Raw genomic sequence first — 26,639 nt, 5'->3', positions numbered from 1 at the left:
AGCATTCTATCCATCACCTTGTTGTTTTTGCATTTGACACCCTAAGTGCAGATATGTCCAGACATGGGTCCCGGTCTCACTATGCCACTGAAACCAAGCGATGCCACCTGGTTGAACAGCCCATAACAAAGGCAAAAACAGTCCTGAGTTAATGTGTTCCGGTGCAGGCAAGACATGGTCTGGCAGTTCAGGCTAGACTGTTCCCAGGAGGAACAGGGTCAAGACTGATTTGCATAGGGTTGGGCGGAAAACTGATGTGGGACGGTGGGTAGAAACCTCTTGCTGAGGTTAATTCAAGCATTCAGTCAATCAGTGGTTTCTAAAGTGCAGCTAATCACCCAAGGGGTTTCAAGGTGCTGTTTGTGGGCATGCTGCTCAATCTGAGAGCCAGGTCTTGAGGTCGTTCCTGAACTGCTTCAATGATGTGGTCTGCTTAAGTTTGAGAGGTAGCATGTTCCATGTCTGGGCTGAAAGGTAGGAGAAGGATCTTCCTCTCGCTGTGCTTTTACAGATCTTGAGAATGGCTGCGAGGGTGAGCTGGGAAGAACGGAGATGTCTGTTGGGTATGTAGAAGGCATGGTGGTGGTTGAGGTATGCTGGTCGTATGTAGGTGTGGATCAGGAGTTTGTATGTGATACACTTGTTGACTGGGAGCCAGTGTAGGTCTCTGAGGTGGGAGGAGATGTGGGTGTGTCTGGGGATGTCCAGGATGAGTCTGGCTGCTGCATTCTGGATTCTTAGTAGTCTTGATTGTAGTTTCTTGTTGTTGCCGTAGTCCAGTCTGCTAGTGACAAGTGCGTGGGTGACTGTCTTCCTCATGTTGGAGGTGATCCACTTGGAAATCTTTCAAAGGAGTCATAGGGTGTGGAAGCATGGCGATGAGATGTCATTGTGGGTCTTGGCTAGAGAAGAGTCCAGGATGATGCCCAGATTACCTGCATGGTCCGTGGGAGCTGAGGCTTTTCCCAGTGCGGTGGGCAACCAGGAGTGGTTCCAGGTGGAAGGGGTGGTGCTGATTCCAAGCATCTCCATGTTGTCCGTGTTGAGTTTGAGGCAGGTGGCTTCCATCCAGGTGGCGACTGCTCTCATCCTGTTGTGGAAATTTCTTTGCAGAATCATCAGATAGGGAGAGGATCAATTGGGTATCGTCAGCTTAGGAGACTGTTTAGCCCATGTTGTTTGATGATTTTAGCTAGTGGGGCTGTGTAGAGGTTGAAAAGTGTCAAGTTGAGTGATCATCCTTGGGGCACACCACAGCATCTGTCTTTGGGTTCTGATGTGAACGGCGGTAGTCAGACACTCTGTGTTCTTCTGGTGAGGAATGACCTGATCCAATCCAGTGCTTTGTATCAGATGCTGACATTGTGTAGTCTGGCACAGAGGGTGGAGTGGGAGACGGTGTCAAACACAGGAGAGAGGTCGACGAGGATGAGTGCGGCCATGCTAATATGGTCTAGTATGCTGTGTATGTCATTGGTGGCTGCTCGGAGTGCTGTTTGGGTGCTGTGGTTGCTTCTGAATCTGGGTTGGGATGGGTCTAGGATTTTGTGTGTCTTGAAGAATTTGGTGAGTTGCTGGTTGACTGCCTCTTCTGTTACTTTGACTGGGAAAGGGAGCAGAGAGATGGGTCTGTAGATTTTCAGCTCCTCTGGGTCAGCAGTGGATTTCTTGAGCAGCAGGTTGATCTCAGTGTGGTTGAGTCTGATGGGAAGGTGGCAGTCTTGAAGGATCGGTTGATAGTTCGGCAGAGCTTGGGTGCTATGATGTCATTGTCCAGGTTGAAGATATGATGAGGGAATGGATCTGAGGGAGTTCATGAGTCTTTGGGTACCTTCTTTGGTGATGGGGATCCAGGAGTTCAGGTTCTGGTGTGGTGCTGGGTCCATGGTGGTGTTTGTGGGCAGTGTGGATGGGTTTTGGTTCCTGAAGCCTTCGTAAATGTTCTGGATTTTTCAGTGGAAAAAGGTAGTGAGGTCATTGCATAGGTCTTGGGAGGGAGGGATGGGTGAGGTGTCTGTCCTGGGGATTGTGAACTCTTTGATAATGGCGAAGAGCTCTTTGCTATTGTGAGTACTGGTGTTGAGGTGTTCTTGAATGGCAGCTTTTTGGTGGCTCTGATGTTCTGGAGGTGCGTGGTGACTACATTCTTGTAGGCCCTGAGGTCTTCTGTTGATTTGCTATTCCTCCATTTCCATTCCAGTCATCTGCAGGAGCGTTTGGATTCTAGTAGGTCTGGCATAAACCATTTAGGTGTTTTGCTATGCCGGTTTCCTGCTAGTTTCCTTATAGGGGCTACGTTGCTGGCGCATCCCGATAACGAGTGGTGGAGATTGTAACCGGCTTCATTAGCACCCGTTGCATCCTGTGGAGGGGAGTGGTTGAGCGCATTAGTGAGTTGTGCTTCTGTAACTTTGCCCCAGCATCTGCCGAGGGATGTGGGGCATAGTGGGTTGTTCCCTGCTGAGAAGATGGAGGTCGAGGATGTGTCTGGCTCTGTGGGTGGGGATGTTGATGAATTGTTTGAGGCTGAGTGTTATGAGATTGTCCAGGAGGTTTGTGGTGTTGGGTTCCTCGTGGACATCAAGGTGGAAGTTGAGGTCACAGAGTAGGATGTAGTCAGAGGAGGTGAGTGCTTGGGGGGCAACAAGGACGGCGATGTCTTCGCAGAATTGGGGGCAGGGTCCGGGCAGCCTGTAGATGAATGTGCCACTGAGGGAGGAGTTGGGATTGGTCTGAATCTGGAAGTGTATGTGTTCATGGGTTGGCTGGGACGGTGACTCATTGGTGGTTGTCAGGTAGAGGGTGTTCTTGTAGACTATGGCAATGCCTCATCCAGGCCAGTTGGCTCTGTCCTTGTGGATGATTTTGTAGTTATCTGGGATGGCCACGGCGATGTCTGTGGCAGAAGTGGGCATGATCCATATCTCTGTGAAGAAAGCAATGTCTGGGGCGGTCGAGTCGAGGAGGTCCCAGACTTCTACTGGGTACTTGACAAGGGAACGTGTGTTGAGGAGTATGTATTGGAGGTGGTTGTCCGTGCTTGGTACAGGATCGTGAGGTGGTCCTTGGAGGGTGTGGGAGAATGCACGGCATGAAAAGGGTCCATGAGTGTTCCTGGGGTCAGCTAGGTGGCAGGCATTACACCCATCACCTTGTTGTCTTTGTCCTTCAAGGCAATGGCATTTTGAGGACAGCAACATTATCCTATTTGTTTCCTACTAGACTCTTGTAATGGTAATAAAGTAGTCCTTTGTTTGACTATAGATGGAACTTGACTTTCTGCTTATAGCTACTACACCATGGTAATCACTTATTTACCTTGCTCTTTGATTTGCTTTACTTTGTTATTAAGAGATTTATAACTTAAAAACTCAGTACCCATAAAGATGTTGCACAATCCATGCTGTTTTAGCCTTTGTCACATTATATGTTTTTGTTTTTGCAAAAGGAGGTTTATATCTATGCATCAAAAGTTAACCATTCTACATCAGTGTCATCAAGATGCTGAAGGGAGGTAAATAAAGGCATTTTTATAATATCAGACTACCTGATACAATGATTTTTAAAGGCAGTCACAGAATATTTACACAAGACTTCATACACAGACCTTCTCAAAATGTACTAGACATTGTCATTTTGTAAAAGTTTTATCTGAAACTTTACAAATGGTGATATTCCAGAAAAAAATCAAACACTTACGCTAGTTTGTATTGCTTGAACTCATCATATTTTACATATGTGGCACAATTCAATTTTAGTGTATTTTCTTTATTATTATTGGTCTTTCTTTTCTGAAAATGCTAACGTTTCAGCATTTCACTTTCAGACACCACCTTTCTCTGCTCGCACCACTGTCTGCCAGTACTGCTTCTGACCCGTACTTTTCCCTGCATCTATTCCTCCCTGCCTACATCACTGTCAGCATACATTTAGACGGCACCTATCTTTATCTCCACCTCTCACTGCCCAAGCCTCTGTCAGCCTGCTCTCATCCTTCACTCGGTGCGACTGGTGACACCATCCTCTGAGAGGCAGCCCATTTGCCCTCTGACAGGATAGGAGGACAGAACAGACAGGTGAAGAAAGACAAGAACAGTCTGCAGCGATATCTGTGTGTCCAGAAATGTTAAACGATTATAACAGCAGAAAAGCCGATGGTAAAGTAAATGCAGAAGAGATGTGTGTTTTGTCTAGTCACCGTTTTGACTCACAAAATAGTGCAGAGGGTTAATGTGTGTAACATGCAGATCATAGATGTATATTTTACAGATAGCTCACCGGCTGAAGCTTTTATGGCAGACATTCTTTTTATTACTTGCGGTTTATAATTGCAACTCTCCTAATATAGCGCAGTGAGCTATGAACCCGCATCAAAGTGCTACATGCACACTGCAAGGTGTTGTTTTAGAATCGTATTCTTCCTTCAATCTCTCATTAGTTTGTGTTAAAGCGATTCCTATGAGTAATGATTCATTGTCTCTGTATTATATGTGTGTATAATGCAAAATGTTCTGACACCCTACTTTGTGATGATAGCACTAAAGAAGAAGTTAAATGTATGTGAGAGAGAGGCTTTGATAAATGAGGGGCACCATTGGAAGGTGGTAGTAAGGGAATCTGTGGAGAAGGAGGTAATTTGCAGGCCAACGCTGAAGCAGTCTCTTCTTCACCTATCTCTGCTCTGTTTCAGCACCATCCCCTTCTATCCTACACCTTTCCTTATCCACACCTTTCCCTGACTGCACCTTTTCTAAAGTGTATCTCACCCTAATCATGCCTCTTCCTGCATCTCCTGCACCTCTCTTTGCCCTCACTTCTTCCTCCCGTAGCTCTGTCTGGCCACACTCCACCTTCAAGTGAACTCTTACTTCCCACAAATCTTCCAGCCTGAACCCAGCAAGGACCTATCTGAACCTCCTCCAGTCTGTTTTCTTCTCTGCACATTACTCTCTTTGACAGTACCTTTAACAGCCTTTAACAAACCTTCACCTCTGTCTCTAGCTCTTCCAGACTATCCCCTCACAGTTCTCACCTCTCTTCTATGTAGCATGGCTGCACATTTTAACTCATGTTCTTGACAGCACCTCTCTCTGCCTACACCGCTCAGTGCTTCATCGTCATCTCTCACCTCTCTGTGCCTCTCCCTACCCCTAATTCTCTCAGTTCATGCCTGGATCATGAGGAGTCCGTTTGACCAGGTAAGTTTATTTTATCTACATAGACCGGACAGTACAACTGCAGCAACCACCTCCGTCCAGGTCCTAACCGTTTTCCCCGTCCGTTCTCTTCCGTCGAGTCTCGTGCCCTTAGAATTCCACAACAAGCATGAGACTCGATAGAACAACCCAACACATCTCTCCCTCCTCATACCAGTACCTACCTATCTGTACCTCTCCTACTCTATACTGCTCCCTACCTTCACCTCTCCCTGTCTGTATCTCTCCTTGGCTAGATATTATCATTCCTGCATCTCTCTCATTGCATCCTGACCACACCTCTCCTAATCGGTTATATGTCGGAACCACAGGTGCTTCAAGCACCCGTGGCTCAACAACAATGTCAGAACAATAACCTCGTTCTAAACACTAATGCCTTTACCACGAATGCGTTTACAACGATTTTACCATTATAAATGCATTCCTGGTAAAGGCATTAGTGATCAGCATGCACGGTTCCAGCATGCGCCCCCCCAAACCCTAATCACCATAGCCCCTCCCAAAAACTAAAAATACTCTGAGTCCCCACCCTCACCCCTAAAACCTAAACACCCCAGCCCCCCAACCCACCCATTAAACCTAAACCCTGACCCCCCATAACCTTTACTCACCACTTCACTAGTTCCTTAAGGAAAGTAACCATCAAGCTGCTACCCAAAACTGCTAGCTCACCTTATCCTTAGTAAGTAAACTTACAAGGGGACGCGTATAGGTCGTTTAATCTTTTGGATCGCATAGGGTATCCTAGTCAAGTATGGCGAGTAAGAGACAGTATCAACAAATCAATACAATCACCCTTAAATTACCATGAACTAATCTAATCAGGAAAAAACCACCATGACTCATATGAAAATCAGTTCTGTGTATTCCCTATTAGTTACAACTCTAATCATAAACCTCTATTCAACAATATCATGATTTCCAATTATTTTATTAGCAACATAAGCAATACATTTTCATCACCTTATTAATATGCAATCATCTTTAAAAAAGCAATAGCAATTCATGAGATATCGAATGATTCAGCAATATAAGTCAGTCAGCCTAAGTCACCCTAAGCCACCCTTGTCAGCCTACCTATTTGCAGATTAGCATCAGCATGTGGGTCTTCATGCTAAAACAATTTAATCAAAAATCATTAATTTAGAAAAATCTAACTAGTGAAGAAAAACGTTTAAATCAGCGCAGCTGGTACCTAGAAAGAAAAGCATTCATTAATCATTCTTGTTATAGCTACCTATCCAAGATAGATCAGCAATGAGTCAGACTTCATCTCCAGGTCATCAGTCATCAATAAGACTCGGGCTCACAAGAAGCAAGTCCAAGTTTCAGCACTTCGGACAGCGTCTCCTGAAGTCATCAACTTTTCCCCTCTCCGTTCTGAATTTTCCCCTTATGTCATGACTTTTTATTAGGGTCTCTCAGTCCGTCCCACAATTTGCCCATTGGTCAATCTTATCAGGGGTTATGACTCTAACCTGTTAATTTTGTTTACCACTTGTCTACATTATTTTGAGAGTCAAGTTCCATTGCCATGATTGGTTCTTCTGCCGATGAGAACATCATCTGGTTCTTTAGGTAACTAAATTGTTGCTCCCAGCTCTTAGTCTGTAGCTCCATTGTTCAAGTCCTGGGAAAGTCCATTTAGCCTACTCTACACATAATTGTATCAATTTGTTCTGATCGTCTCCTGTCCGCTGGTGAGTTTGTGTCAGAGTCACCAGATCCTCGGGGTCTGTGCACGTTCCCAACACGTCCACCACTGAACAGCTCCAAGACTCTGATAGATAAATCACAGAGACTGAGAGAGTTCAAGAGGAGAAGAGGGGATTAGGAAGGGGACAGCTGGGAAGGAGACCTGTAGTAACAAAAAAGGTTAGAACACACAATATGAAAATTATATCTCCTGAAATCAATACTAGACTATGATTCTAAGCCTAGTCACTCTGAAAACATGAACAATCTAAGAGTTAAGTTTAAAATGACTAAGTTTCAAGATGGCCGGATACCTGTAAGGGAATCAAGATGAATTAAATGAAAACTTTCTTATTCAAGTACTTTCCTTTACATGAGAATCAGAAAAAACATTCTGACTAAATTTTAAACCAGTCATATAAATCCTGTTTTGAGAATGTATACTAGGACCATACAATATTGCATCTAGAAACTCTGGCCTTCTGTGTACTCTTAAAATGTTTCAACACAAATTGCGCATATTGCAGATATATATATATATATATATATATATATATATATATATATATATATATATAGTAAACACCATAAAAGGATTGTGCACCATGAATAACACAATATGGATTCAGGAAACAAATCACATAACTTGTCAACTCGAATATTACATAATAAATATCTTAGAATAGTGGCATTCAATAAACAACATGAAATAAACTCGAGGAGAGAATTGTGCGTCTTGCGGATTCGAGTGTCACCATGTAAAACACCAAGAAATGGTAGCACGCAATGAATATCAAAGTCAAATCATCATTAATCGAATCGCGCGTCTTGCCAATGTAAATGTCAAGAAATACCAGCTCACAATAAATAACAAGATCAAAGTACAATGAAACGAATCGCGCTTCTTTTGCCGATTCTTAAGCCACCATGTAAATGTCAAGAAATGGTAGCGCGCAATGAACAACAAAGTTAAATCCTCATGAAACGAGTTGTGCATCTTGCCAATTTGTAAAACATCATGTAAATGTCAAGAAATAGTAGCGCGCAATGGACAACAATGTTTAAACACCATAAAACGAATCGCGCGTCTTGTCGATTCTTAAGCCACCATGCCAATGTCAAGAAATGGTAGCACGCAATGAATAACAAAGTCAAACCTTTATGAAACAAATCGCGCGTCTTGCCTATTTGTAAACTACCATATAAATGTCAAGAAATGGTAGCGCGCAAGTAATCTGTTACTCATTTAAGAATTAAACCAAGAATATGAAAATTCTCAATAACGGTGTCGGAACAGTCCAACCACCATCTTACCGCCTGGAACAATGATCACCAATGAAGGATGAAGGGCAGAAGACTGGAAGATCCAAATAGGCAGCCGGGACAGGAGCTCAGGAAGAAGCTGCTGCTGTGCACCGGGACCTCTGAATAGTGAGCACTGGGAGTTGGGCTAGCTCTCTTTTATAGAGTCTTGGCCCAGCCCAGAACCACGCCCAGGCATGTTGCAGGGAAAGTCTCTGGAAGGCCCTGGAAAGGGGCCACACCCTAACACACTCTGAAAACCTGCAGCAATACATTGCAAAGGAACAGTATTTGTAAGCATATTAAAAATAAGTTTTCAGGATTGAACTCTGCAATGCAAAAGGTTAAACCACAACATATCAGCACAATGCATAAATTACGTTGTTTTGAGAGTGATGGGTTTTTGCATTTTTGTTGCCAATAGAGCGCGTACTGCTCTGGTGTTGACAGTTTGCAGTTTTTCTCTTAGTACAGCTCGTCGTTGAACTCTGTACAGTTCAAGGTTCTTCTCTGCAGTTCCAACCTGCAGCAGCTCATCGCGTCTCCATGTTTAAGCAGGCAAGGCCCAGAGCCGACTAGGCCTTTGGCTAAACTAAGAACGTATGGCATTACCAAACATAGATTATATCGTTAATTATGATATATTAATACAACTTTAAAACACTTTGACATTATTCAGTACTGTTAACACAAATTGTGACACTCCCCGTGGGCACATTTTGCACATTACACGTACATTTTACTCATTAATATTGTTCTTCTTATTAGTATGCATACACAAATCATTAGCATATTCTCATATTATCATATCTGCTGCCACAACCCTAATCACCCCAAGTCCCCCACCACCCAACACCCCCCCAAAAAAACAGCCCCAGTCCCAACCCAACTTATCTCCTCCTTCACCTCGACTCCGACTCCCTTCTTCTGTACCTTAACCACTCATGTACATTGTTCAGACATACGTGGTTAAGGTACCAAAACCAGGAAGTCGTGGAAAACGAAAGCATTGTTTCGCTTTCGTTTTTCACTACTTCGTGGTTTCAGAGTCGTTGTTCCGGGTGTTTCCCCTCCTAATCCGTACGTCTCCCTGCCACTACCTCTTCCTAACCATTATTGGACCTGAACCTCTTCCAGCCCATTGCTCCACGTGCCCATATTTCTCCCAATTTGCACATTTAGCACCCAGATAATTTTCTGCCAACACATCTCTGTTGTACCTCTCCCTGCTCTCAATCACCTCTCCCTGCCTCCATCCTTTAATGCGCCTGACTCTCAGTCTGCGCGCGGCCCACACCTCTTGCAGACTATAACTTTTACAGCTCCAGTGCTCCCTGCCCACGTTTGTGGCTGCTCACACCTATTATAGCTTGCATCTTTCTTTCTTTACTTCTCCCTAAACAGTACCACTCTCAACTCATTTCTCTCTGCCCACACCTCTTGTTTACTACACCTCTTACTCGTTGTATGTTTCTTTATGAATATTGCTCCCTGTCTCCATCTCTCCAAGGCCACAGCCCTCCTTGTTCGCATTTCTCCCATCCTGCACCAAGCCTTGTACACTACTTCCTGGCCACCCCTCTCCCTGCTAGTCATTTGCACCATTTAAGTCGAAGCATCCAAAGCCAATAACTATATATTAAAGAAAGTGCTACATGTCTGACATTCAAAGGTCCCCCCAAATCAAGGCATTTTAGGGCTTTTATAAATATTTTTAAATGGCGGCTCAAAAAAGCCAATGGATACATTTTTCTAGATGCATACTGGTCTGCCTGTAAACCTCAGCCGTGAAAGATAGCTCAGAGAAAATTCTGTCTCCACTACTCCACCATTTTGTTACATGCATGTTAAAGAGAGCAAACACAAGGAGGTTAGCAGGACAGACGTTGTGGGAAACATGAGAGTAGGGCTAGGGCCATATCAAAGCCCAGTACAAAGACAGCTTTTTCCCAGAATCTATGGATATTTGTTCCAGAAAGTCCAGAATAAGGAAGAGATGTATCATCAGTAAGCATGTGCCTTTCTCCCAGTGTCATAGCTCAAAATGATGGACACCTCCTCCCACAGAATTTGGAAAGGGTCTCCAGGTCTCCAATATCTCATAAATGTTCATAGGCTTTGGGCTGAATGGGCGATCACCTCGAAGGTTCAGGTACAAATGAAGGGTTAGTGTACCCCTGCACCAGAATGGCCTCAGGGGTCTGAGGTACGATCCTGATGTTCCTGTCCCATGTCAATGCTGTATTCCCGGAAAGCCCAGACCTGTGACATGAGGATCAAACTAATCCAGATTTTAAAGATATTCTCAGACGTTGTCAATTATTCTTATTTGATTCATGTTATTGATAATGTACTTCATGAAGATGTCTCAAAAATATGGCATAACTGTGGCCCATGCACCCGAACAGTGAATGCCCCGGTTTTATATGCCTGTCTCTGAAAGTACTCACCCAATTTCCTCGGCAGATGGATGCCGCTGAAGCCATTTCGAAACAAAAGATGATTCACACCAGATATAGAACACATCCCACATGCCTTTCTATATAACAACTGTCTCTGTACAAGACCTCCAGCACAGTTTGAAAAGCAACATATATTTTTCCACTCCCAACACTGAGAAGAAGTAACAAAGGGCCAGATGTATCAAACCATTTTGCATTCGCAAACGGTGCGAATCGCAGAATTTGGCCGTTTGCGAATGTAAAAACGTGCCCTGCGATGCATGAAAGGCATTCGCAGGCCAAAAATAAGGAATCAAAAAATTGCGATTTTTTGCGAAGCGACATAGTTTTGCGTGCCGCATTTTGCATCTCGCAATTTGCGACATGAAATACCGAATCGCAATTAGCATTTTGCAAATTGCGAGTCGGAATAGCGACTCGCAAATACCGATTCGGTATTTCACTTTGGAAATTGTGAGACGCAAAATGCGACTCGCAAAACCATGTCGCAATTCGATGCATCACAAATTTGCAAATTGCGAATTTTCGCAGAATGGCCTTTTGCACATGCAAATTACCACTGAGTGAAACCAGGTGGTAACCAGGTGCAACCTATATAAAGAGGCCCAGAATGCCTCAGACTCTTTTCCACAATGGCTGCACTCTACGTCATAGCGAGGAAAATTAGGATCTTGGCAGGTTTGAGGAGAGGGAGGAGGAGACAGGAGCGCATTTTCAGAGTGCGCATTACCCTTTTTGACCAGACTGAGGAGGAGATATATGATAAGTACAGGTTGAACTCAGCCATGATACTTGACCTGATGGCTGAGCTACAACCCATACTGCAGCGCACAACACATAGGACAAATAGCATACCCACCCATGTGCAGGTATTATGCTCCCTGCACCTACTTGCCTCAGGGAGCTATCAAGGGGTCATAGCAGCAGCTGGAGGAGTATCACAGAGTGCCCTCTTTAGATTTTTCAATGCATTTATCAATGCCATGCTCAGCAGGATACACCAGTACATCAGATTCCCACACACCCCACAGGAAATACAGCAGACTAAAATAGATTTCCACAAGATAGAACAGTTCCCCCACGTCCTAGGTGCCATAGATGGGACACATGTTACAATCTGTCCACCATTGGCCACAGAGTATGTGTACCGCAACTGTAAATATCAACAGTCAATGAATATACAAGTGATATGCAATGCCTCCTACATCATAACTGATCTCGTGGCCAGGTACCCAGGTAGCACAGATGATTCGTACATCTTTCGCCACAGCGGGATTCACACAAGACTGCTAGCTGGGGAGTTTGGTGAAGGATATCTACTAGGTATTGTCCCTCTGTACACTGGTGCATTGATGGCGTTGTGACGTCAAATGGCTCACTTACTCATTATACCCTCTGTTCCTTCCAGGAGACAGTGCCTACGCAGTGCGCACCTACATGATGACGCCCTACCTAAATCCCACAACACCAGCAGAACAGAGATACAATTCAGCACAAAGGGCAACCCGCAATGTGGTTGAGCGCACCTTTGGCCTGCTGAAGAATCGCTTCCGGTGCATCCACAAAAGTGGAGGGGCACTACAGTACAGCCCGGACACGACCTGTAGAATAGTGGCCACATGTGTGATCCTGCACAATATAGCTACCACCAGGGGCATACCTGTGGAAATATCTGATCCAGACTCAGATGAGGATAATGATCCCATACCACCCCTACAACCAGCAGACAGGACCAGTACAGCAGAAGGCAGGCAAAGGCATGCAGACATCACGCACAACCATTTCAGATGTAAGTAATAACAACACAACTTCACTGACATGTGTTCTGGTAGTTAGTACCTTTATTACCTTAACATCAGGTAACATAAGTGTCATTAGCAAAAAAAATAAACACATGTGTCTCTAAAATAAGCATTAACAGTGTCTTACTATTCATTCATAGTTCACTGTAAAAAGAAAATGCTGACAGTCCCCTGTGGCCATTAAAGTCACTTTTTACGGCCACGCAAGCCACTCGAGTGCGCAGTGGCCTCACCAGCACCTCTGGTACCTGCCTCAGTGGCAGTGCTGTGCCTGACACTGCGACCCCTAGGATCTGTCATGGGCACTGCAATGCTGCTGAGGCTAAATGAGTCCTCAGTCTCCACTAGTCCAAGTTCAGTGGGTGTAGCAGAGCGGTTACGCAGCATAGTATCCAGCACATATGTTATCTGGACCAGTCCCTGGGCTACATCCCTACTGCTGTGCGCTGCCTCCAGCTGTGCAGCCACAGCACACCGCGATATGAGGGCTGTAGATGTTGCAAGGCGATTGACCTATCTAAAGAATCCACTAAACATGCCCATAAATCGCTTCTCATGCCTGCGGTGGCTGACTCTGTCAGGCCTTATCTCTGTGCAGAGTTCCTTCACTGCATTGGTCAGCTCCCTGGTGTTTTCGGCAGCTGTGATCTGTCCCTCATGCATCTTGGAAATGTTCGAATTAAGGCACTCCAACTGCCGATACAGCCCCCCCATGTTGGCATTGTGTGCCTGCATCTGCCTATGCATTGCCGTAATCTTCTTATTTTGCAGGCGCTGCAGTTTAAGCATAGAGGATTCCAGGCCACCGAAGACTGATGGACCCTCTCCTGCTTCCACGTCCTGTGTGCCTTGCATACTGAGGCCTCCTGCAGGGTGTTGAGTGACGCTGGGGCTGGGACTCCTGCTTTACGGTGGATCTGCCGTCTGGGGATGGAGTGTGGCCGTCATCCTGCATGTCATCTGAGTCCTGGCTCAATTCGGGGAGAGGTACAGCCCTTGCCCTGCGTCTGATAGGCGCAATATTCACTGACTCACTGGTGTTGGAGTCTGATGGAGGCTGGGTTTCAGAATCCCCCACAACGGCACATGCTGATGCTGCTGGGCCTGGGCCATCTGCAACGACAATGTGCAGCATGTCATTTATGTATGTATCACCAAAGGTTACACAATGGTAATAAATGTACAGTTACATCATATCACTATGTAGTGGGCGTTGTGTTCTTCTGGGTGTCGCTCTACTTAATTATATTCTATGTGCTACTTTCAGCTCTGGGTTGTGGACTACCACTCCCATAAGGCATTGTTGTGCTGCTTCTAAGATGTGGAATGGACTACTTATCACAATGCTTTGCACTAATTGCTAATTCCTGAGGGGCATTTGTACATACAGATATGGGGTTACATTTCAATATTGCACTTACCTTTACTGGTGCTTGGTGTGTTGGATGTGTCTATGTCAGTGACCCCACTGACAGCTTCTGGGAGGAGTGTCGACTCCACCAGGTCTTCCATGGGGGTGGAGGGTGTCTCAGTGGATGGTCCACCTCCTGTGCTCCTTGCCTCCTGTAGTCTTCTGGCCACCCTCTCCTTTGCACGGGAACGCAGGTTGTACCACCTCTTTCTGATCTCCTCCACTGAGCGCTGCACAACCCCCACAGGGCAGATTTTGGTTTGTATGTCTGCCCAGAGTTTGCGCTTCTCACTCTCTGGGTCCTGGAGTGAGCTCTTCCTGAACAGCCGGTCATGGCTCCTCATCACCTCCTCAGTGAGCACCTCCAGTTCCTGCTCACTGAACTTGAGTTTTCTCTTCCTCTCTCCCTTCTCCTTTCCATTTGCAGAGTTGTCCATGCTGATGTGAAGTCCTGCCTTGTTCACAGACTTGCTCCCTGTGGCTGGGCTGTGTTTCTCTCACTGCTCCTTTGGGTGTGGCACCTGAAAACTGCCTAGAATGACTCACTTCCTGCTTGTGATGTCATCAGGCTCTGCCAGGTGTGCGTTCTCGCAATTTGCGATTTTCAAATACCGAATCGCAATTTATTTTGCGATTCGGTATTTCGGCCTCGCAAATTGCATTAGCGAATTTTAAGAAATCGCTAATTCCGAATCACAATTATGTTACATTCCATATTGTGACTTCTTAAAAATCGCTATTTGCGATTCGCAAAGGCGTTTATTCATACATCTGGCCCAAAGTTTTTTCTAACTTTCAGTTGAATGTGTCAAACCTACAAATGCTAGTAAAAAAGGAGCGGGTTTAACTGCTGGGATCAAAGCAGCACCTTGGGCCAAAGGAGTCAGAGGCGTGTGAATGGCCAACAGAGCACGAAGGGTCATGCTCTAGATTCAGGAGCTTAGACGATGGGTATGGAGGCAAGGTCAGGTGCACTAAAAAACTTAAGAAGGCAAATGAGAAGAAGGGACCACATACAAGTTAATACAGTAAATTCCTAGCATGTCCAGGCTAGCTTAAATCTACTCCACGGCATGTCAGAGAGCTTGGTCCTGCCCGTCGCACATAATGCTGCTAATGGGTATGTGTGTGTGTGCGTGCACGTGCATGCACACACTTGCTCATCTGTGTGTATACGTGCATGTGCGCCTGTGTTAATTTGAGTGTGTGGCAGCAGCATAGGTGAGGGTGGCTTCATCGAAACTGAGAAGGAGGGTTTCGTTTACTCAAATATTAAGCTGTTATTTGGGCCACAAAAGCCATATTTTATTAAAGGGACTTGCTTAGTTGATAAATGATCTCTAAATGTAACCTCTACCTGGCTAATTACACAATATTTTGCTACAAACTGAGAGAATTCATCTTAGGGCTGGGCAAAAAACGGAATATCTCATCAATGCTTTAACTACTGCAGGCCCACAAATGCAAGGATGGATTTAGGTGCTGACTGATAAGCAATGAGCTTTCTAGAACCACTGAAATTTGCTTGTACAGAACAATATATCAAGAAAAGGCAGAGTAAGTTATGTTTTTTTTTAAATGTGCATAAAGAAATATGAAAGGTGGGTCAGGATTAGCATGATTTATGCCTGTCCTAGAGTGCCTGAGGATGTCCAGCTAATTAGCAATAGCTGGTTGAAAGGCTAGACCTGGGCCCATCAGGTGCACTGGGAAGAGGCCTCAATTTTGAAATTCGAAGTGAGGAGAGAGTAGGAGAAGGCAGTCGGGATATCAGGCTCACTGATAGGTGAAGTTCATTTGTGCTGAGGAAGGCAACAACTGGAAGATGTTAACTCATGTTAATCAGAAGGGCCTTGAGTGTGAAGGGCAAATATATGTTGCTGAAAGCATGTTCCTGAATATTTTGCCTGGAGAAGTAGTTAAACAGAAGACTCCATAATGGACCATACTAAATTGTTGGCTGTGTCCTTCCTCGAAACACGGGTTGCTGGGTGTGGCAAGGGATCACCAGTAAACATGGCATTCTCATATCGCTGGAGGAGCAAGGAGGAATAAATAAGGAGATAGATGGTTGCAAGAATTGTAAACACAGAGAAAAATTTGGGGCACGTTCAAGGAGTCCAGGTGGCCCACTGGTTCACTAACAGGAAGATTAAGCAGCTTGAAAGGAGCTTTAGGTACTAGAGTGAGCTACGAGATGCACCATGGATTAAGGACGGATGGTAGCCCACCGAGAGTCCACTACAAATCTTGTCTGCAGGTGAGGAGACGGAGGTGCTATTTTTTATGTTATCCTTCCCCATTTTCTGCCTACAAGGTCAGTAAGACATTTCTTAAAACTATAGGGAACATTTTTTTTCAATTGGCGCTAAGATCACTGTGTACCAGAAATGAAGAGGTTTAGCATGCACACGAGCTGTCATGAGAAATGTTGTATCTGTTATTTCCACATAACGTCCGACCAACAGAAACCAGTGCAGCTTTTTGACAATACATCTATGTGCCAAGGACTCAAATCATCCAGGAACACATTTGGAAGTAGTCATATTCACAGAGGACTGACAGAAACACTGCAGTGCAAGATTAGATTTATGTGTATATAAATAAATAAAAAATCTTCTTACACAAGACATCTTTAAAATAGATTACCGACCATGAGTATGGAAATGAATGTAATTTAGATGAAGAAAAAGTGAGAAAAATACTGTCTGAAGTAGGAGGCATTTTCCACTGCGTAAAATACCTTGATGTAAAATATGAAGTCCCTTTGTAGAGCATTTTGATGCATCTCAGTCTCATGAGTAAGAATGGGCAAAACCCTTGGTCAGTGTTCGGTGACAATCTTCAAATTTCTACCAAGGCTTTGGTTCATTTCGTAAATATTCAAGCATCAACCCGTGGTTACAGCTAGAGAGAGTCTCTGAATCGCCCATGAATGTTGAGTTTTGAATTAGATAATAGTAAAAAAAGAAAAAAACAGTGAAAATAAAACTCCAACTGTAGGAAAGGCTGCAGAGATGAAGGTTAGGTAAGGTGGGTTGCGGAGGGAGGAACAATAGTGTGAAAGAAAAGGATGTTGATGCAAAGAACTCTTAAAATGCTTACCAATAATTGCATTACTCAGAGTCCATTCTTCTCACTCCCACTCTCAAACACCAATCTAAAATGAAAAAATATGGCCCTGCTCTACTGTCACTGCACACAAATTAAGATCTCCCCATCACCCTAACATCTTCAATGTAATCACGTTGATCAATGCAACCTTCTCCCCAGAGGTCAGCCTGGTTGACCAACGAAATGGAACGGAGAGTGGGAAGAGAAATAATGGATTCAGAGTGATGGTTTACCTGGAAATAGTTTAAGCAGTACCTATTTGTCCCTGTCCTCGTTTCAGCCACAATAAATGACCAACACCCAAGCTAAAACAGCTGAGATTAAATTAATTAGGATAAAAGACTACAAACTGAAAAGTTGCATAAACACAGAAGAATTTTAACAAAAATAATCTCTACATATTACTTCATAGCAAGGATCACTACGGATCCAACATTACAGGACAATCACCAGATATACACCTCTATTGTTTACTGAATATAGAAGCAGACCAAATTGCTCTGCCGATTTCAATGAAAGAAGTACTTTGGAATTGGAATTCCAACCAGAAAGCAGTCTTGCCTCTCACTACTCTACCCCAACCACCCAGAAGACAAGCAGGCTTCTGAATATCATAAGCCCAAGCAATGAGAAACTTAACTCATAGATTTAAAGTCAGAGCAAAGGGTTAATATCCCATCTGACTCCACCAAAATTGACAAAGAGAGAAACAGATTGTCAAAATGAAGACACCCTCTGAATATAGACCATAGTCCTAACATCCTAGTTATGCAGCTCCACTTACCCTGAGAAACCAAAGGACACAAAATACATGGAAAGAACAATTTTCTGTTTCCAATTAAAAGCAGTAGTACATATAGTAATAAAGTAAGGACCAAACCTCAAGACTATTCTGTTTGAGAACATCCTTAAAAAAGAATGTGTGCAAGACAAGGATCTTTAAATCTCCTAGGGAACCTATTCACAAAGGTACATTTACATGTGAGTGAGTCTACATGTGTACATTTATACTTTGTAGCAAATGTATTCCTTTTGTCTATTCACCATTTTCGAGTGTGCATTTACTACATAGAGTAGAGTTGCATGTTTCTACTCAGAAACGGTGTGGAGCCCAATTTACGAATATGAAGTTACTATAGAAACAAGCATTTGCAATGCAATGGGTCCTGCATTTCCTCGACTTAGAGCTATTAGTGTTGTGAATTCCTAACCAGACTCTTCCTGCCACATAAATTGAAAATGAAAAGTAATACAGTTTCACATAATAGAGACGATTCAAAGCGCCACAGCATCAGCGTGAAGCAGCACACCAAAGGAAAAAGAAGTTCACTTGCAGTCAAAAGTATCAGCAAAAGTGCAATTAGCCATGTAACAGGGGCGATGTCCAAGGTGGTAACTAAACCGCCCAAAGGAGGGACGAACATAAAGCATTTACCAATGAAAATAAAGGATTTTTGAAGGGCAAGCCCAATGACAAGTGATAGTGCTGGGCGTGTGGTGGGCGTGGATAATAGCCCAGACACATACCAACACGTCAGAAAAGCAGCGCTTGCGTGCTGCTAATCTCAACCTAAAAACAACACAGAGGCCCTCATTCTGACCTTGGCGGGCGGCGGAGGCCGCCCGCCAAAGTCCCGCCGTCAGGTTACCGTTCCGCGGTCGAAAGACCGCGGCGGTAATTCTGACTTTCCCGCTGGGCTGGCGGGCGGTCGCCTTCAGACCGCCAGCCAGCCCAGCGGGAAAGAGGCTTCCACGATGAAGCCGGCTCGGAATCGAGCCGGCGGAGTGGAAGCTGTGCGACGGGTGCAGTTGCACCCGTCGCGTATTTCACTGTCTGCGCAGCAGACAGTGAAATACATGTAGGGGCCCTCTTACGGGGGCCCCTGCAATGCCCATGCCAGTGGCATGGGCACTGCAGGGGCCCCCAGGGGCCCCGCGACCCCCCCTACCGCCATCCGGATCTCGGCGGTCCGACCGCCGGGATCTGGATGGCGGTAGGGGGGGTCGGAATCCCCGCGGCGGTGCAGCAAGCTGCGCCGCCGCGGAGGATTCAATGGGGCCGCGGTACACTGGCGGGACCCCGCCAGTGGTGCCGGTCCGACCGCGGCTTTACCGCCGCGGTCGGAATCCCCATTGGAGCACCGCCGGCCTGTCGGCGGTGCTCCCGCGGTCCTCCGCCCTGGCGGTCAAAGACCGCCAGGGTCAGAATGACCACCATAGACCCTTCCACGACCAGTCCATAAAAGCATTCCTACAGAGCTTGAACCAAACTGCCCATTCTGGAAAGAAGCCCCCAAAACATGAAGTGGACATTTGTTGTTCTGCAATATATGAGTGTTGGGTTTCAAAATGTGTTAGTGTCCATCTTTTTGATATTTTTTATAGGAATATCTGCTCTTTTCAGGAGGAAGGTTTGAAATCCTGGAACCCAGGGTTTGAACTGGGCAAACGCTACTGTAAAGTTGCAGAACATAAACAAAATATTAGCTTCTGTTTTGCACGACTTTTTCTTATAAAAAATATGTACATCTGAATCAAATTAAGTCACAGATTTCAATGGTGAAAGATTAAAATGCGGATCCCACTAGTACTGTAAGTTAAAAAGATTTATTGCGGTTTAATAAAAGTGTACAATACATTCTTGATGAAGCCCTTCCCTGTTTTCATGCAGAATTGCAAATTTCCCCTGAGTTAGTCTGAAGATATTTAGATACAGCACAGCTACACCGTGACCACTGACATGTCGAGGCAAGTTTGTGTGGTTCTGCACTGGAGATCACCCAGAGGGCTTCTGCCTGCAGTTCTGCTTGGATTAACATGTGGTTTCCTCAAGGAATGCAGAAGTATACAAAAGCACATGAGACCTGATGCTTTATCTTGCCATCCCTAGTCGCTTAAAACACCCACAAAAACAAATGTGATAAATTGTGTTCACGACTGAAAATGCACTGTAAGTAGTCTGAGTGCATAATGTGTAGAGTAGCACCATAAATGTAGGGTGGGGGTTATGAGTATATGAAATGTGAACTAAAAAGACCAGAAAAAATATAAAAATTAAAAGAAAAAAAACGCAGCACAATTGCGCAATGTAAAATGCAGCGCGAAGGCACTGCATAGAAAATAAAAAGATAAAGTAGTACGGAAATTGTGCTGAAAACATCGATCCTCGTATGTTTTCAGTAGTTTACCGATGCTATGAAGGTGGGCTACACACCAGAAAAGGCAGGACATATGCATGCCTTTCACAAATGAAAGCAAACAGATTTTAAAAGTTAAGCCCACAAACCAATGAAAATGACTGACTTGACATGGGTGTGATTAGAACCCCAAATTGAGATTACAACAGGAGACGGAGCGATTTGCGTTCGCCCCTAAAAAGGGATCCAGGAGTTAAATTCCAAACCACACATGCAAACCATTGGTACTGCAACACTCTCCCACAGAAAATAGTGGAGACAGGACTTAAAATAGGACCCGCAGCAATTCATGTTAAAATAAATTAATTTATTTTGACTGTTTAAAAATATATAAAACTTTAGTTTAATGTAATTATATTTTTTATAACATATACATATTTAATGATACAGTATCTTAATAACTTTTAGAAAATAAATCTATATTTGAAATAATTAACTTAATTGTATATTTAACTTTTTGTGACTTGTAATCCATAATAAATACGTACAAACATTTAACTTTATTAAGGATTTTTTAAAATAAATCTCAGTATTATTTTAAGATTGACCAATATATTTACATCAATTAAAAAGTTAATTCAAAATTAAGTTAAGAGTCTAAAGTTACTACTACTAAGTTTTTTTTATGGATGCAAACTTCTCCATTGCTGGGGTGTAGATAAAGTATAGAGGAAAAAGTTTATTAAACTTAAAATGTAACTAGTAAAAAAATGTGTATGGTACAAATTAATGTCAAATTCATTTTATGTATTTATTTATTTGAAATGCAGAACACAGTTATAAAATGCTACAGCACTATTAACATAATTTTAAATGCAATATTTAATTAAATGAAATATAGTAAATTAAATTTAAATTATTTTTAGGATTTATTTTAAAAATCAAATCTAAATTAAAATGTATAAAGCGATAGGTACAGAATTCATTAAATTAAGTTAATTATTTAAAAAAAAAAATTACAATTATTTCATAATTTAAAAAAGTTAGCAAACTATTTTACCATAAAATAACATACATTTTTATTTAAATATAATTAAAGCGTTAAATTAAATTTAAATATATTTTTAAAAAGTTGAAAAAAATTAATTTACTTTAGCAATATTTACTGTTGGGTTCTATTTTAAGTCGCTGCTTCCATTATTTTCTGTGGGAGAGTGGGTGTTGCAGAACTAGTGGTTGGACATTTGAGGGGCTGACCTTACTTCCACCGTCTGTACTGGAGTACATTTAATACTGTTTTGAGTCTTTTTGCCTGTAGTAACTTTAGAAATGCAGTTTTGTGAATATCAATAGGCTTATTCTTTTGTAAGTAGGTGTCTGCCTTTACCTAAAGCCATCTGTAGTACTCACTAAACACCTCCCATTTAGTAGTAAGTATTCAATTTTTTCAGCCACTGCCCAGTACCTCCCACATTTACTACTACTTAGTAAACTTACATGTGTAAGAATCTGCCCATAGAAAAGAAAGGAGAGGTAGAGGTGAAGTTTTACTCTTGCAGGTTTGCAAATTGATTGTACTAAGTAAGTAGTACTACTGTGGTACTAGTTTATGTACTACAAAATGTAGTTTGTGATTTAGACTCCTAGTGTCCTGGCTTTCTTAATAGACCCTAGGCAAAATTCCTTAAGAGCAAGAATTTTGAAAGCAACCTTCTGTGAAGGTTACAAGGAGGTTTTTTAAGAGTTCTGAAACCAAAGAAAAGTCCTAATTAGGAACTAGTTATATACAGACATGATTAAGGTGAACAGCAAATGACTCACAATCCTCAATGCCATCCCATAATTCTCTTAATAGAAGCCTTGTGGACCCAAAGGGAAGACGACTTCAGACCTAAATGGAACACCTCCTGGAGAGGAGAAAAGATCATATATAAACACCTTACTCTTTCAAATTATATATGGTCATGGACCTTCATCAGTATTTAAAGGAATCCCAGTTATAAGAGTATGCCTTCAGAACAGACTGGCCTCTACAGCCTTGGAAAGCTAATGGTAACTCTTTGAAACCTTATTTTTGCAAACTGATATGCTCAGTTTCCAAGCCACTATGCGAAGTCTAGTCAGGAGATTCTTAGACAACTCCAGAAATTTCATAGAAGGAAAAATTTGAAACACCCACTTGGGACACGTTTTCATCTGAATCAGAAGAGGATAATAAGATGAGTTAGACAATGCAGGAGTAATCAGAACTAAAGAAACTCTTCCTTTTTTTATCCCCAAACACACCTGAAAGATCAAAGGGAGTCTTGTATGAGTCAAAAGAAGTCCCTAAGGCCATTGGCAAGGCCGATTATTTTTCTGACAGGACCCCTCCTTTTGAACCATCAAGCAGAAATTTGGAAAAGGGGAATTCTCCTTACCCGCAGAAAAGTCTGATACCAGAGTACCCCATTTCTATCAGAGGGACACAGCAATTTGAAATTTAGGCAGCATTCCTGAAAAGGAGAACACTTTCTGCTGAGCCTGTCTGCTAACACACTCCGCACCCCTTGATTGTGTACTGCACAAAGAGGCATAGAAAATGTATCTGCCCACAGAAAAATAGCTGTTGCAATCTTGCTTGTAGTCACAGAACGAGTTTCCCATGCCTTTTTATTTAGGACTTGGTGGCATACTGTCCATCACAATCAGAACTGCCTTGCCTTCTGCAAATCCAGATGAGCCCAGCAAATTGTCTCCAGCTCCCCCAATTAATGGAATACTTCATCTCTATGAGAGATCATGTTTCCTGAAGAGACTGAGGTAAAATCTTGACCATGTAACTATCATACAGTTGTTGCATTCTCCTTGAATGTGTGCTCAGGATCTCACTGTTGAAGCTTTCTGCTTCAAAATGAAAATAATATATGCTCTGATCTTCTGAATCCTTCTTTCGGGAAGCATCACAATCCCCAGTTATATATATAAACAGCCCCTAGAAATTCTACATCTTGCATAGGTTGTAGACGAGGCTTCTCTTGATTTATCAGAAATCCAAAATCTTGAAGACATTTTAGTACCAACACCCATTCTCAAGGAGACTAGACTCTTGAAGAAGAGAGAATTTTAATAACTTTCCAAATATAGATGTAACATAATGCCGTCACTGTGCAACAGTGCCAACAAGGGTGAGCACTCTGGAAGTCGACTTGATACCTACAGGTGGGAATGCAAACTGGAAATTATGTTCTGTCACAATGAATCTAAGATATTTCTGATCAATGAGAAGAATAGAAATGTGCAGATAACCATCCTGGATATCCAGCATGACCATGAACTCTCCTGGATGAACCACTAACCTCACTTTTGGCAAGCAGACTATCTTGAAATTAATTGTTCTGACTCCAAAGTTAAACTTATTTAAATCCAACACTGGAAGTCTGCCTGAGACCATCTCAGAGAGAAAAAGAACTACATAAATCTCCTCATTCTTCCATAGGCACTAGAACAATTACCTTTTTTCTTTGCCATGCAAAGATACCTTCCAATTAAGCCTTTGCATTGGTCTTGTTTCTTGGAATTCTGCACAACAAACTGCACCAATTTGTCTGAAACTTCTTCTCAAACTGGTTGAAATTGTTAAATATGACAATCCTCTTGTGGTCTCTTACAGTCAGGATTTCTGCTTTTGGCCTGATAACTGAGATGTTGCTTCTGACTTCGAAGTAGGCATCTTGAGCTTGAAACAACTTTCATGATATTGATAAATGTGACACATGTTTGCTAAAATCCCAATGAGAACGAGCTTTTAAGTAAGAACCCTTGTCTATATAGGGTAAGGCATGTTTTCTATCTTTAAATGCCTTGGTATTCATTTACGTCCAATTATTCACCAAAAAGAATTAGCCTATAAATGGAATCTGTAACCGGATCGGTTTGTCTGCAAATTCTGCTTTCAAGTCCCTCATTGTGGTGACTACCAAACTGCGAAGCACCCAAAGACAATGCAAATGCTATCACTGTATCAAATGAGATGCTCTTAGTGAATCACATTAAATATTAGAAATAATACAGGCTTTCTGCTTCATTTGCACTAACAGCTCTGAATAATCCTCTTCCTCCTGCTTTGTGCTTATCAAGAACTCAATGTCCTTCACCAGGGGCTGGACTAAAAAGGCACTCAGTGATGGATTATTGTCTGCTAATGACTTCTTCCAAACATTTTCTTCTCTCTTATCAACTGGATCTGAATGAGAACAGTCCTCTGCATTAACCAAAATGTGGCTGATCAAAATAATTAAAATAAAATCAATCTTAATGTAAAACAGCAAAACGTCCTCTGCATCATTCAAGACATACATTCTGTGAAAGAAAGTCTCGGACACTGAAATCATTCAGGGCTTGCCATTCTCTTAGAAATAAGATTGTAAGGGCCTCATTACGACATTCGTGGTCCCACCACAGGACTACCAATGCCACATGGAGTTGGCATCCCCCCAGTCATATCACGAAGTTCCCACCAGGCTGTCCGGTGGGAACATTGTTTTACGAGGTTCCCACTGGGCTGTTCGGTAGGAACAGGGAGCGGAGGCCAATGCCATAGCATCTTAACACCGTCAGAATGCACACTGACTGCAAAGTTCAGTGCAGTGCGCCCCTGTGGCCCCCAGAGCTGGCTTACCACCAGCCTTTCCATGGCAGGCTCCGTGCCATGGAATGGCTGGCTGTAAATGGGGTTATGATCAGCACTGCGGCACTGAGTTCAGCACCGCCATGGCTGAGCACAACCCTCACCGCCATCAGCCCGTCGGGAACCATGTTCCCAGCAGTGAAGGCGGTCCCCCTGGTGGTCCGACTGCCATGGTCGTAATGTGGCGGTCGGACTAGCTGAAGTGTGGGAGTCCGACCATCACCTCTAGTCTGGCAGTCCTTGGACCACCAGACTAGTAATGAGGCCCTAAGTTTCTCAAACAGAGGTGAAACCAAACTTGATTTATCACACCGAGGAAACAGGCCATGAGAGCCTTTTTTCACTTACAGTTCTGGAAAACCCAAGTTTTCCCATAGAGGTCCACTACGTGAACAATATCCTCTGTCCTGACATTTTCCAGAGAAAGAGGTACCAGGTTCTCATAATTGGACAAGTAGGGAAAATAATCACTCAAGTCCTGCTGTTAATGATAACTGCAATGATTGTCTCTCTTCTTTGACTTCTCATAGGCTTTAGCTACTGCCACCTGTGAGAAGGTAGACTCTTTTTAGCATGGTTACCCCCATTTGTGGCCTGTTTGTCAGTGTGTTTTTCCTGTCTCACCGGGATCCTGCTAGCCAGGACCCCAGTGCTCACCGTTTGAGACCTATCTGTCAGTGTGTTTTTACTGTCTCACTGGGATCCTGCTAGCTAGAACCCCAGTGCTCATAGTTTGTGGCCTATGTGTGTTGTCAGTATGCTTGACTGTGTCACTGGAGTTCTGCTAACCAGAACTCCAGTGCTTATGCTCTCTCTGTTTACCAAATTTGTCACTATAGTCTAGTGACTCCATATTCCAATTCTAATTGGCACCCCCCTTATAAGTCCCAAATACATGGTACTAGATACCCAGGGCATTGGGGTTCTAGGAGATCCTTATGGGCTGCAGCATTTCTTTTGCCACCCATAAAGAGCTCATACAAACACTCCTTCAGGACTGCCACTGCAGCCTGAGGGAAATAGTGCACACACTATTTCACAACCATTTTTCACTGCACCAGTTAACTTATAAGTCACCTATATGTCTAATCTTCAGTTAATGAGGGCTAGGTGTAAAGTTACTGTATGTGAGGGCACCCTTGCACTAGTTAAGGTGCCCCCACGTGGTCCAGGGCCAATTCCCCGGACTTTGTGAGTGCGGTGACAGCATTATAAGCGTGCACTACATATATGTCAATTCATGTATGTAGCTTCTCAAAGGTAACTCCGAATATGGCCATGTGAAGTGTCTAAGATTGTAAAATTGAACCCCCAGTCCAAATCTGGTATTGGGGGGCTAATTCCATGCACCCTGGGGGCTCCACCATGGGCCCTCAGTACTTCCAAACCAGCTCTCTGAGGTTTCCACTGCAGCCCCCTCACAGACAGGTTTCTGCCCTCCTGGGGATTGGGGAGCTCAATCTCAGGAAGACAGAACAATGCATGCCCTTGATGAGAGGGGTGTTACACCCTCTCCCATTGGAAATAGGTGTTACGGGCATGGAGGGCTATCCTCCCAGAGCCACTTGAGGTGCCCTCCTTGCATAATCCAGTCTACACCGGTTCAGGGACCCCCAGTTACTGTGCTGGCACGAAACTGGACAAAGGAAAGGGGAGTGACTGCTCCCCTGTCCATCACCACCCCAGGGGTGGTTACCAGAGCTGCTCCAGGGTGTCCTTGGAGCCTCTGGAAAGGTTTTGAAGGGCACAAACGGTGCCCTCCTTGCATAATCCAGTCTACACCAGTTCAGGGATCCTCAGGCCCCGCTCTGGTGCAAAACTGGACAAAGGA

General features: G+C 43.6%; 1 protein-coding gene across 2 annotated transcripts in view; it reads left to right on the top strand.

Annotated features, from left to right (window-relative positions):
* The window catches only part of TMEM114 (transmembrane protein 114), a 780,869-nt gene that overhangs the window by 584,114 nt on the left and 170,116 nt on the right, over nucleotides 1-26,639 (top strand). Inside the window, exon 4 of one of the 2 annotated variants that reach the window (XM_069210614.1) lies at nucleotides 13,249-13,658. The exons of the other annotated variant lie outside the window; for it this stretch is intronic. Within the exon in view, the coding sequence (XP_069066715.1) occupies nucleotides 13,249-13,262 (14 nt within the window). The 3' untranslated portion in view covers nucleotides 13,263-13,658. Of the gene's footprint in view, nucleotides 1-13,248; nucleotides 13,659-26,639 lie in introns of those variants that run through there. 2 annotated transcript variants of the gene reach the window in all.

Source organism: Pleurodeles waltl, chromosome 10 (assembly GCF_031143425.1).
Source record: "Pleurodeles waltl isolate 20211129_DDA chromosome 10, aPleWal1.hap1.20221129, whole genome shotgun sequence".
NCBI classification, from domain to species: domain Eukaryota; kingdom Metazoa; phylum Chordata; class Amphibia; order Caudata; family Salamandridae; genus Pleurodeles; species Pleurodeles waltl.
Note: the sequence above shows the minus strand (reverse complement) of the source record. Positions and strands in the feature narration are given on the sequence as shown.